The 13787-nt window shown below is 39.7% G+C and overlaps 1 protein-coding gene across 7 annotated transcripts in view; it reads left to right on the top strand.

Moving 5' to 3' along the window:
- LOC113144413 (Down syndrome cell adhesion molecule homolog) overlaps positions 1–13787 on the top strand; it is an 87096-nt gene that overhangs the window by 54618 nt on the left and 18691 nt on the right. For all 7 annotated transcript variants that reach the window (XM_033325514.1, XM_033325519.1, XM_033325517.1 and 4 more), the window contains exons 8-11: positions 788–1066; positions 1155–1274; positions 3699–3878; positions 13184–13380. In XM_033325514.1, the coding sequence (XP_033181405.1) occupies positions 788–1066; positions 1155–1274; positions 3699–3878; positions 13184–13380 (776 nt within the window). The remainder of the gene's footprint in view (positions 1–787; positions 1067–1154; positions 1275–3698; positions 3879–13183; positions 13381–13787) is intronic.

Below are 13787 nucleotides of genomic sequence, written 5' to 3'. Positions count from 1 at the left end.
GAAACAGAGGTGGAGATAGAATAAGAAGAGAGAGTGATGATATAAAGCAACACTTCCCAGTGGTGCTATAGTGAGTGAGTGCATTTGTTAATTTACTCTGCTCATGCTTGAAATGCGGAAGTGTCTTTGGGGATCCCTGGAGTCCATTATCTCCACTTTGTTGTGAATTAAATAAGCTGCTAAAGTGCTGCTTATTTCACTGTTATTTGAACTCACTGGACACTCAAACACAAATGACTTGTGTGATGGCTGGAGAATAACACACAGTCAATTTGAATACATCTTATTGTATAACTGTGTGATTATATTATGCAGCCAGATTGACTTTGAAAGCTTGATTTCTTTTTTTTTTTTTTATTCAAGTACTAGCTATTCCTGTAATCAGAGTTTTAAATCAGTGCATAAAATAGGAAATTGATGTAGTAGTTATGCTGGAAGAGAAGAGTATGTAGGTTAGTAGAGCAATAGATGATTATTGAGAGACAAACAGAGTTCAGGTTTCTTTTTCTAAACAACCTGAATGAGTCACCTCAACGTTATTTTTGTCCTGTTTCTCTTTGCTCTTGTAGCATCTTGTGCTGAAAGGACAAAATGTTCGGATCTGAGAATGATGGAGCAATATTGCAGAATGTTTTGCTATTCAGGTCTTTTATGTTCCTTCAGTGACCTCTTTAAAGCAAATAGAAGATTCTGAGATTACTTTGGGAAAAAAAAGAACAAAGAAACTCAAGGCCAAAATCACATTTAAACTTTGTGTCTCTCTCTTACTTTCCTTCTCTGCCTGCAGTCCCTCCCTATATCCAGCCCTTTGAGTTTCAGCGTTTCACCATAGGTCAGCGTGTCTTCATCCCATGTGTGGTCATGTCAGGCGACCGGCCTCTGGACATCACCTGGCAGAAAGATGGGCGGCCGATACCCGCTAGCCTGGGTGTGACTGTGGACAACATTGACTTCACCAGCTCACTGCGAATCTCCAACCTGACACCTGACCATAATGGGAACTACACCTGCATCGCCCGCAACGAGGCTGCCGCCGTGGAGCACCAGAGTCAGCTCATTGTCAGGGGTAAGAAAGCACAGAGAAACTGACTTTATAAAGACACTAATACTGTTTATGTATCAGTTTCAACTGTTGCTTCTTTGTGTGTGTACAGTTCCTCCTCAGTTTGTGGTTCAGCCTGAGGATCAAGATGGGATCTATGGGAAAACTGTGACTCTCAACTGCTCGGCAGAAGGCTACCCACCACCCACCATTGTATGGGAACACTCCAAAGGTACATTAAGCTCAGCACACTTGCCCACCATAGTGAACCTGCAAGCTACAGGGGAGCTATCGTTTGGTATTAAAAACTGATTTTGAATTCCTGTGTCACAGGAATGCTCTGCAAGTTGGCAGCTTCAAGTTTATAACTTGTAAATAGCCTTCACATCAACATCCAACTCATTTTTATGACTGAGTCTCAGACTTTAACAGATTTCATGAATCAGCTAATGCATAAACATAATAGAGATGTCTATTGTTAAACCACAAAATAAAAACAAAAGGAGAGATTGTTTTACTTTAAAAGATTCAAATTTGTATGTCATAAGTTATAAACGCTATCACATAATGATAATCAGTAGTATTGTGGTTGCAGGTAAGTAGGTTTCAATTGCCTCATCTGCAGCCAGTGCATATTCATGTGAATGCATACAAACATACATACAGGCATCTGCACTGAAAACATCGACTGGGGGCTCTCAGGGTTTCGACCTGTAATATTTGAGACTCATCTGAGAGAGCGAGAAACAGACAGACAGATAAACCGAGGTAGATAGAGTGAAGCAAACAAACAGGCAGGAAGGCAGCAGGTGAATTCAGCCACTTGAGCAGGGCAGATGAAGAGGGGCCCCAGGTGTTTGCTCCATCATCCATATAACCAGGGATGAAAGCTTCACCAACAGAAGGACAACAACCAATGAGGAGTGTGTGTGTGTGTGTGTGTGTGTGTGTTAGACCTCTTGATCAAAGGAATGAAAGAATCAGATCTGTTTTTTTACCCTTTGATGGGATTTGTGTGTGCTAGCGTGATGTGCGTGTGTGTGTGTCTGTAGAGAGAGCTCAGGCTGAGCAGTTTCTCTGTGTGTGTTTGTGTCTACTCACTCGTAGTGTTTGAAATAAGCTTTACCTATCCAAAGAGAGGCACTACATGGTTCAGCTGACCAGACTGCATGTCAGTTCTTTGGGTCATTCATCATATATTTTTCACACGTCTTCTTCCTATGTAACATATTGTTACTCAGGATATCAGGGAAAAAATCCCCTCAGAAGAAATGTATCCAAAGATGTAGAATGTAGCCTGGAAAGCTGCCGTCTAATTTGCTGCAAGCCAGAGGGCGGTTTGTCCAAAGAATGATGGTCTGGCATGATTTTACTGTAACAGAAGTAGCCAGGAGCCAGATGAGTGTCTATGGGAGATATGGAACAGTAAGTAAAGGTCAACTGCTATTAGCATAAAGACTAGCATCATTTGAATATGCAAAATCCATATTTCATGGAAGAACGCATCTCCCTCCCGCTCCCTTTCTCCCAGAGCCAAGTCACCACTTGACCCTTTGCAGGCCACGGCCACTTAACGGCATTTTAATTAAAAAGCAAAAACCCACAGTTCACTAAATGGCCTAATCTCCACATAGTAACTTTTAACACGAGCCAGTGCAGTGCTTGGCTCAGTTCACACATGTTTAACACTAAGTGAGCAAAGTGCTTAAATTAATATAAAAAAAAACGAAAGAGCAGACATGAGCCTTTTATTTCAGTGTCAGCCATTGCAAGGTGAGCTACTGTATTGGTTAACAACTGAACAAGAGTGATTATTTCATGTTCTGTTGAGAAGATAAATATTAATTACATACAGGCAGAAAGCCTGAATATATTAAAGATGTCAAGACCATTTATTTCAACAATTCCTCAGTGACCTCGAATGTCAGTTGCAGTGGACCTTTGAGAATTGAGGAAAAACATTTGCAAAGCTTCGCTCTCTCAAATACATGGCTTTAGGATAAATCTGTCCTCCACTTAAATTACATCAAAATGCATTTTAAGTCCAGTATTGCATGTGTTCTTCTGGATCACGAGTATTATCTCAACAAACATACATGCAAAGGATAAATCCAGAAAGCTGACACAGAAATAAAAAGTCAGAAAAAAAAATTCTAGCTACAACAAACATCTTTGAATCTGACTGTCTGAGCCCAGTGTTGAAGGCCAGCAGCAGTGCTCTCCCTCTGCCTGTTGTTCATCTGCACCCATCTGCTCTCTTATTAAACATGAGCGTTATGTCTGTTCTGATTGCATCACAAGAGCAGCTCGGCCCACTTCACTCTGCTCAGCAGCTGTTTGGCGGTTTAAAGATTTAGGCCTGGTGTTAAGAAACATGTTTATAATCCTCTCTGAATCTGACAGGCTTTGTCATCAAATCTGTAAACACATGCGTGGTCAAACGAATGCACACACATTCACACACACGCACACACACACACACACGCTGGAGGCCGTCCTACTGTTACAGTTTGCTGTTGGATAATACTTCTTACATATGTGTATGTTCATACCGACTCTATAATCTACATTAAGGTTTCAATTAAATCTAAATATTGTGTTTTTTCTCCTCTCTCTTTTTCTTTTGTTTTTCTTTTTTTCTTTCTATTTGCCCCAGGTGCGGGTGTCCCTCAGTTTCAACCCATTCCTCTGAACAGTGGCTCCCGCATCCAGCTCCTCAGCAATGGGTCGCTGCTGATCAAACATGTGCTGGAGGACGACAGCGGCTTCTACCTGTGTAAGGTCAGCAACGACGTGGGTGCTGACGTCAGCAAATCCATGTACCTGACCGTCAAAAGTAAGAGCCTACGCGTGATGTCAGTAACAGCTACTAGGTAGTGATCAATGTATATTCTAATGTCTGAGTTGATACAGTGACAAGCAGCTGTTTTAAATCCCAGCTGCTGCTTTTAAAGTTGATTGAAGGTAAATTTGCACAGGAAGAGAGGGAGATGCAGAACAACAGACTGAACAGACAAACCATGAAAGATGAATGAACTCAGTCTGAGAGTTACGGTTTATAATTCATCCACAACACCTCACTGAGGTCACGAAATGAGCTTCAGCTAAATAATGAGCCTCAGCTAAATACTGTAAAATGATATAAACACTTCCCTTGTACACACTGTAGGCAATTTTCTTCTTTCTTGCATGTGTGCACAGCTGCGTTCAGTGGTTGACATGTTAATGTTCCCAACTCCAGGTCACCTGCCTCCAGTGAGCATTAGCATGTAGCTCCCCTGTAGTGCTAGGAGTGCTTCATCATTTTCATGGTACTTAGATGAGTATGGGGCTTATTTTGCCTTTGCTACTTTTATCAGTCTGGAGCACAAGAAGCCCAGCTGACTGGCAGCCCTCTTTCTGTTTCTACCTCTTCTCCTTTCTGTCTCCTTTCCAGCCTAAGGTCTGGTATGTGCAGTAGAACTCAAGTATGAAAAGTATGTGGGTAATATGTGTGTTTGTCATCAGTGTACATGTTTGAGCCCACACATCTTTCTGCGCAATGTGTTTTGGGTGTTGATAATATACAAACTGTCACAGTACTTTAATCACAACCTTTGGTACACATATAAGAACATCATTGCAGGTACATGGCAGAAACATTACATTTTGCTTTTATGACTATGTAATATAGTAATGTAATACATACAGTTATAGCTCTCAAAGTTAAATTTTTGTTATAATCATATGTTCTGGATAAATCAGCATTTTTAATCATTAATGTCAACTGGCATGTCATGGATATAGAGTACATGTGTCACTGTAATTAAGTCTTGCAGTGAATGCTGTCAGTGCTACAGCAGCAGACCCAGAGACGACCATGCTCTCTGTGTTTTCATAGGTCAGTCTGCTGACTGTAGCACTCAGTTGCTATGCAGCAAGTTGACCTATGGCTGTACTAACCTCTTTATTCCATTTTTTTACCAAGCACAGAGCAAACACTGTGGCTGCAGCTACAACAGACTCAATTCTCATATCTAACTCCAAACATTGATTTTTAAGAAATATATTTAAACTAAAGAAAACAAGCTCTTGTGTCATATAGTCTGTTTTAGCTTATATAACTTAAAAATACATATAATAAATTGGAACAGCATGATATGCTTGTGCTGCATCTACTGGACTCCATTATCCCAACCTGAGCCCTTCAGAGTGAAAGAGATGGCCTACCATAAAGAGGTTAGAGTGAGATGTGAGATGATGTGTTTGCACTGAGCTACAGTTCGTCTTCTCTTCTCTGTTCTTAGTTTTTTGGCTCGTACACTGACAGGAGTGCAGAAACGACAAGAATGGTGTTAGTGTTTTACTGGGTAATTACACACTGTTTAACTTAGATGTTAAGTAGTGTGTGTGTGCGAGTGTGCGTTTGGAGGAGATGAACAAAACACATACAATATAGAGGACACAACAGAAGGAGCAGTGGTTGGCTGGCATATAGTTCTGGTGGTGCACCTTTTAGTAACATGAGAAGTGAACTGAGATTGCATTCATAGTCTAGTTATGGCTCCACTGGTCTCCATAGTTGTATCATTTACCACAAACCACTCGTGTGTGTGTCTGTCTGTCTGTCTGAGTGAGTCCTGAGTCACCAAACACTCTCTGCTTTATGCTTTTATTATCAGTCCCCTTATCAAAGGGAATTTTGACATTTAAATTTGATGAGCCATAATGGAATCAGTGTTTACAGCTTAGTTGATTTGTATCAGAAACATGTTCTTTCCCATAAAGAGGAGTTTTTTCTAATAATCAGTTTTTAGTCACAGGTTGAACAGGTTGTGTATGTACAGTCTGTGAAGTGTGTTTGAAGATTCTCAGTCATCCAGGTGAAGTTATCCAGAAGTTGAGTCATGGCAACTGGACTTGTAGTTTTTGGGTCGACATATTTCACTACTCATCCAAGAGGCTTCGTCAGTCTGGGGGAAAGCTGGTATGGAATCTCAAAGCGAAAATGGATGGTAAATTATGAGATTCCATACCAATTTTTGGTAGTAGGCAAATTACTTCTATCAGTTAATATAGTTCATTTATTATTTGATTGTGCTGTTTTATGTTTGACCACATACGGTATGTGCTAAAAAAAAAAAGGTACAGCTGAAAACAAAATCACAGTAAACATCTTATTGTTCTCTGTAATCACTGATGAACTGTGAAAAACCTGCAGACTCACAGAGTCACATTAGGAAATATGTAATTGTACAGTTAGAATAATAGATGCTAATTCAATCCTGGCAATGTTGTGGGAAGCTTGGAAGTTTATGTAATTATTCATACAAAACTGATTAAATATGAAAATCAATTGTAAATTTTAACAGTCATCTAACTTTTCCCACAGAATATTGAATTCAGAACCACTATTGTTATATGATATGATTCTGTGCTTATCATTGGCATATTTATTTAGGGACCTTGGTTGTTTGCAGAACACTGGCGACACTATAAAACTATAAAATATTTTTGCTATTTCATACAGTCCACATGCACTGTTACCAGTATATTACAGATGATTATTAGATAAAATTTATTTTTCTCTGCAGTCTTCCACAAGTTAATGCAGTTTTAATGTCTGACAATGGTTAGGCTCCATGCCGTACTCTGCACATTTTATATTTATACTAGAGCCTGACTGATAGTGGATTTTTGTTGCTGATAACAATATCAATGTATCAGTTATTTTCCAATTCCTATAAAAAAGTGTCCATTGTGTGACCATTTGAAACCACAAAAAATACGATTTAAGACAAAAATCAACTTGTCAGTGCTTTCTGGTGGTAAAGTTTCTAGATGACCCCCAGCATTTTTCTTCACTGCAATATCTTATTTATTAGCCGACATATACACTGACATTGATAATGTGTGCGTTAGTTAGAATCACAGCTGGTCTTTCTGCCTAGCTTTAATGAATACTGCAGTTGATGTCACGCTGTGGGGCTTCAGTAAAAATTCCTACATGACACCATCAGAGACACCTCAAATGTGGGTGCAATGCTCTTCTTACACTTTGTCTATTTACTCCAGAATTACAACTCTCTTGCATTGTCATTTAAAACCTCTTAAGTCATTTAAGATTTACATAGCATTGATGTGATCCTCACTGCTAGAATGATTCATATTATATGAAAGTGCTTTAAGTTCTTTGAGCCTATGTTAATAATCTGTCTTGTCCTTTCTCTGCTGCCACTGGCTGCTCACTCATTATATGGAGGTGCAGCCACATGCTTGTCACTCATCAACAGATCACATTTCATGCCCTTTAAATCCCAAAATGTACTTGAACTCTTTCTGTAAAAGTGCACTTACTCGCATGAGCGGTTTGAAAAAGGGAGACCATTACTGTGCTTGTATTTACCAACACCATCATGTCCATTCTCAGTCTGTGCACGTGTGTGTGTGCGTTTGTGTGTGTGTGTTTGTGTGTGTGTGTGTGTGTGTGTGTGTGTGTGTGTGTGTGTATGTATATTTGTGTATGTATGTATTTAAATTTTTTACCAAAGGTGCACTATGCTTCTTATCATATAAACTGTAGCTATATTTTATTACTTGCATGTGTTTGCAATCATCTCTGTTTTCATTTGTGTATCTGTGCATAGTATATCATGTACGTTATGCTTTCATGCGGCATCCATGTGTGCGGGTGTGTTAGGCTGGAGCTCTTGAGTGCATTTCTGCCTCATTTAAATCCGTCAATACTTCAATTAGAAGCCGACGAAGGGGCTCAAGGGAATGGCAGTCTGCATGTTTCTCTGCTTTATTTGCACTCTGGCTGTCTTTGTTTCTTACATTTCCAGTAATGAGAGAAAGATTAAAAAGATAAATAATACATTATTTGTTTCATTTTATACCCTTGTTCATTTGCTGGCAGTCATGTGTGTCCTCAGAGTCTATAAATCCCCCACTGCCACAACAAAGCATACATTTATTTAGCATTTACAGATCATTTTTTAGCTTCATTGAATCACATGGCTAACTACAGAGTTTTAATCCCAGATGAATATTAGAGTAATACATCATATTTTAAATCATTACATCAGTCTGCGCTGTTCCTCTGTGTTGTCTCTGTGCATGTTTTGCTGTCAGCCCTCTTTCTAGAGCACACCGTCAACATAGTGAATCCTCTAAAGTAACAAAAGAGAATTGTTATGCTTGTATAATAAGTACATTCTTTATAAGTTAAAAAACACTGAAGGCTCTATCATCCATCTATTATCTACTGCTCATCCTGGTACATCCAGGGTCGCATGAATGATGGAGCCTATCTCAGCTGACATTGGGTGAGAGGCGGGTACACCCTGGGCAGATTGCCAGTCTATCACAGGACTGACACACAGAGACAGACAAACACTCAGTCTTTTTAAAGTATGAAATGTTACTAAGCATCTCATTTCAAAATCTTATAAGTCATCTAACATATTGCATAAATCAGTTGTGTTGATCTAACTTTTTTACTTGAAAATATGTCATTAATTTGCATGCTACCAGTTGACACTATAATTATGTTCCCTCCATTTGGTGCTCCCTGACTCATCCTGCAACACACTTATATTTTAACATTTTACTTACTTGCCATGCTCTTGTCCACATGTTTTCTTGTGAATGATGTATTTTTTTAAAACAGTGCTTGTATGGATGAGTTTTTTTTTTCTTTTTATAATGAACTCAGAAGGAAAACCCCCATATTAAAAAAAATACCCATGTATGTTTAGACTAGGACTAACATACGTTACAACACTTTGCATGCTGGGCTAACTGGCTAGTATGCCTTTTTGTCATCCAGTGCATATTTATGGCATATCTTATAAAATATGCCATAAATATGCAGGTTAATCAGAGACATTGTTTGCAGTGCCTAACTAACTACAACTGAAATAATCTTCCAGTGACATTTGCTATTATTGTTGGCCTAACTGATGGTCACAAGCAGGAAATGACAAGCTAAACAATTTCAGTGTTAAATCAGCTACAGTTATCATTTTAAACATATTTGGCATTTTTGCTTGAAATTACTTGAATAATTAATCAGATCGGATCAATTATAAAATAATTCTCTGTCTTCAGTGATTAATCAACCAATTGTTTTAGCTCTGTGTCCATCTAGAACAAAGTCCCATACAAAAGATCCTTCTTGAACCGAAATGGTTCAAATGGTGTTCTTAGTTTTATAATACAGCATTTATCTCATGCTGTCTGCAGACCTGTCTTTATAAATGCAAAGCCTCCTCTACACTACTTTAGTCACACTACTGTAGATAGGCAGACATGATGAGGAGTACCTGGCACTGTGCATCGAAGTATCAGGAGCCCACGTCTTTGTATTTCTTTCCCCATTTTATCCCTCTATACCGCCCTCTCTTTCTCTCTGCACTGTGCTGCTGTTGCTCACTCTCTTTCCCACCTTCTCTGCTTTCTCTTTCTGTCGTCTCCCCTCTTCCCACTCACACTTTCTCCTCTACCCGCCCGTGTTTTATTACCATGCTCCTGTAATATCGCTGGATATTAAAAAATATACATCAACCGAGCAATTATGGGCTATCAAAAAGAATAGGTTTAGCCCGGGGCCATGCAAGTGCTGCACAGTAGATGCATAGAGATGAGATGAAGAGGAAGCAAGTGAGTAGCTCCACCTTAGCTTGGGCCACCGAAGCACGACAAAGATCAGTGAAGAATGTAAAACATTTTAGATACTGCAGTTCACTTGTTTCATTTAGACCCAATCAGACGCATACAAGGTCAAAGACAGATTAGAACATCTCCAGATGTACACAGAGATATTTATATATGCATATTCATCTACAGGAACACACTGTACACACACCTACATATTCTCATGAACACATGATTTCATGCACAAGCGTGCACACACACAAACACAGACAGCCTTGCATGCTGTCATTGTGCAGTTCTTTTGATGAACAAACATGAGCTTCATTTACGTTAACTTGCACTGCCAAGGTCTCAGATTTAGATGGAGAAAATAGCCCATGTTAAGCAGCAATAACATTTAGAGAAGGGGCTGAGGAGACTCTTTTAATAGGACTCACTTAAAATTCATAGTTGCTATGCAAAATAAATCAGCGATTTCCTGCGCGGGGGCAGTGGGAACGGGCATGATGGTGTGGGGAGTGATGGAGCGGGAGGGGCACCGAGTGAATAAGAGATGAGGTTTAAACGTTGGCAGTCCCAAGTCTGACACATTCCATCATGTCGGGGGTGGGCGGGGGTTGAGGGTGCACATGCACACACAAGCACACTGGCCTACATGCAAATCCACACACACACAAACACATGCAAGTAGCAGCCCCTTTTGATTTTTATTGGCTGCTTCAAAGAATGAAATGTACTGTGAGAAAAAAGACAAAGAAACATGTTGAAGGAGTCTGTGTTTGTTTGTGTGCGGGGTTACTCTGTGTGTGATTAGTGTTGTCTACGTATGTGCTTGTTAACACTCTTGAATTAAATTAACAGTATGCAAATTAGGGCATGGCCAGTATTTTTGTCAGATATTCACTTCTGTGGTATGCACTGTTATTTTTGTAATTTAAAAATAGTGTTTCCATAAATTGTTTCTAAGACAGCATGAACACTAATCTGCCCATCACTCAGCCTTTGAAATGATTGTCAGGAAATTTGATTCACTCATGGTGCCCAGATGTTATGTAGCACCACCATGAGGTTCACATTTTTTAGCTTTGTTAGTATTTAGAGGGATATATGGAAATGGAATATACTATTCTGTAAAATATACATGCAATGTTGTCATAAGTGTGTGAGCACTGGAAAATACCAACCGTTGTATTTTCTTAATCTTAGAATGAGTCTTTTAACTCTACTTAGGTCCTTTCACAAACACAGCACATGTTATGACACCATGTTTCTAGAGTAGCCCAGAGCAGACAAACCAAACACTGACGATTTAAACACAATGTGCCATATTTCCATTTACACAAGTACAGTATAATACATTTTTTCAAGAACTTTAACTGATTTGGGATTGTCTAACTTTCCTGGCATTCCTAGTCCAAGCAAATTGTACCAGACTGGCACCTGTGTGAAGCCAAAACAAATTATTACAAAGTTATCTACAAAAACAGTTTGACCCTGTGGAATACTGTATGTGTGGGGAGGCATGTGTGTATTTCTAAACTGTGTTTTCTGTTGTTTGTATTGTCATTGCTTCTATTTTGGTTTGCATTTATTTGTGTGTGTGCATACCTGTTTTTTAGCCTGTCATCGTGTACACTTGCATACTGTACGTGTATGCAAGGCCAGTATCTATTTACTGCATTTGTCTTTATTTGTGTATTTCTGAATGTGCACTGTGTATGTGTGTATTTGTATTTGTGCTTGTCTTTGTATGTTCGAATGCATGTGTCTTGTGTGAGTCAACAGCACAGCCAGCGGACTTGTCTGCTGTGTATGAATAATCAAAGTGGTCTCTCTCATCATTAAATCATCGCTGTCCTGGTGGGAGCCTGAGGAGAGAGATAGAGTGAGAGAGCGAGGGCAAGAGAGAGGGATCATAGTTAGCGCTGCAGGGGTACATGCTCTCTCTCTCCTCCATCGTGTAGTGTGGCTGAGATGTGTCATGAGCACAAGTCTTTTCTGCTCTGTGTGCTCGCCCACTTAGCTCCCTCAGACACAGCCGTTCTAGTACACACACATTCATACATATGCACACACTGTAAAGCAGTCATTCACATGCACACCGACATTCACACAGTGACTGTAATACACACATTGCATCTTTTCTTGGAAGAAAAGGCCTCAACCTCAGCTACACCAGTGTGTGCCTCTTCAAGCAGCCATCACTGTCCTATTTAGTGACACAGCATTCACACACATGCTACAGACACAAGGAAAACCTAAAAAGATATCTGTCTAATGTAAATAACAATGAATCCAAGACCCACTTGGATTGAATGACACTATAATGTGGAAGAAATCATTCTTAATGATGAATCATCCAACTCTGCAGATCCTCTGAGCTGTACAGAGGTTTTGTATGTTTCAGGTGATTGTTTTTAGGTTTCATTATTGTTTACATTCACTCTCACTATTCCCATGGGTGTTTCCAGCTGCAGGCAGCTGCTTGCGGTGATAAAACTCAGAATACACAGACCAACTGTTTACTACTGGTGCTCAGCACCAGCGAAACAAAGTTAATGAAAAGCCTTTTAACCTGGTGCAACAATTAGCAATGAAACAATTATATATTTTCATTCCCTTGTCTTTGTTTGGACTGTTGGTCAGATGAAACCAGCAATTTCAGGAGTCTCTTTCAGCTCTGGGAAGTTGTGATGATGATGTCGACACAATTTTCAGTATTAGGATTTTCATTCATTTTGTTTAAGTCTGCAGAAGTGAATATGCTGTAATCCAATTCAGAAGCTTCACACTTTAGAGATCATTGTACTGTGAGTAGTCTGGGTGAGAGACATTCACAACAGATACTCATTCTGCTGAACGACACACACACACAGGGTAGATGTGTTGCTAATGAGCCTGGTGTGTGGTTACGGCATAGAGCCAGACTGGCTCCAGACTCACACCGATGGGAGTTCAGTCAGGTGTCACCACTTTCTTCTCTGTTTCTGTACCTCATCCTCAGAAAGCAGCATGTTACCGTTCGCTGTCGTTATCAAAGCAGGCACAGTCTTACCTGCAGGGCTCAGTTTCCATCTCTAAGTATTGCAGGAGACAGGTAGACTCAAAGATGAGTTCATGATGGTCCCTGGAGTGTTTAAATAGTTGTCATAATTGTCAGAGGAAAGGAGAAAAAGATCTTTCTCTGCGTAAGACAAGAAATACAGTTAGAGAATGCATATGTGTTATGTTTTTCAAAATTCAATTAGGTTTTTTTTTCTTTTGTGATAAAAAAAATGAACACAGGGCAATATGAAAGCAATCCAGAGCGGTACTTGGTGAAATAGGATGTAGATAATGTTTAAAAAGGTGAAGTTTGATCTTCTATCAGCTTAAACTGAGTGTGTGCATAAAGAGGCAAAGATCTAGATGATTTAACTGATGTCACTGTTTATTTCATTTTCCTCCCATTCTCTCCATTTTTGCTCTTCTGCTATACCCTAAACTTCTCTCCTCTCCATCTAGTCCCAGCCATGATCACCTCCTACCCCAACACCACTCTGGCCACACAGGGTGAAGAGAAGCGGATGAGCTGCATAGCTCATGGGGAAAAACCAATCATGGTGCGCTGGGAGAAAGAAGAGCGCATCATCAACCCCGAGACCAGCCGATATGTGGTCACTGTCAAAGAGGTGGCCGACGAAGTCATCTCAACACTGATGGTTGGTCCTCAGTTTTACTCTCCACCACACTCATTTTGAATCAAATTTTTGGGGAGCACACAAGCCTTCGGTCATTTTTATCTATTCAGACAGACAGTAGAGTATGAAATATTAAAGAGCTACCATTCAGTTCAATTTATTTGTAATGAAGACACAGTATGAGAATGAGTGCCTGTGTAATGTCGCATTGTAAAAATACAAGAAATATGTGCCCAGCGAACATTCAGTAATTAAGTCTTCCACATAGCTTAAACTGGAGTTTTGTCTTCCTCTCGAAGTAAAGGATTGAAATATTGACGTTCAGATGACTGCCCACACTCTCCCTTTTGAAAAATTTGCAGAAGTTGAAATATAATTTTAGAATCTTGACTGAATCTGAATCTGAATCTCTGCCTACGAGAAAGTCT

The sequence above is a fragment of the Mastacembelus armatus genome, chromosome 13, assembly GCF_900324485.2.
Source record: "Mastacembelus armatus chromosome 13, fMasArm1.2, whole genome shotgun sequence".
Lineage (NCBI taxonomy): Eukaryota > Metazoa > Chordata > Actinopteri > Synbranchiformes > Mastacembelidae > Mastacembelus > Mastacembelus armatus.
The sequence above is the reverse complement of the archived record's forward strand: the minus strand, read 5'-3'. Positions and strand labels throughout refer to the sequence as shown.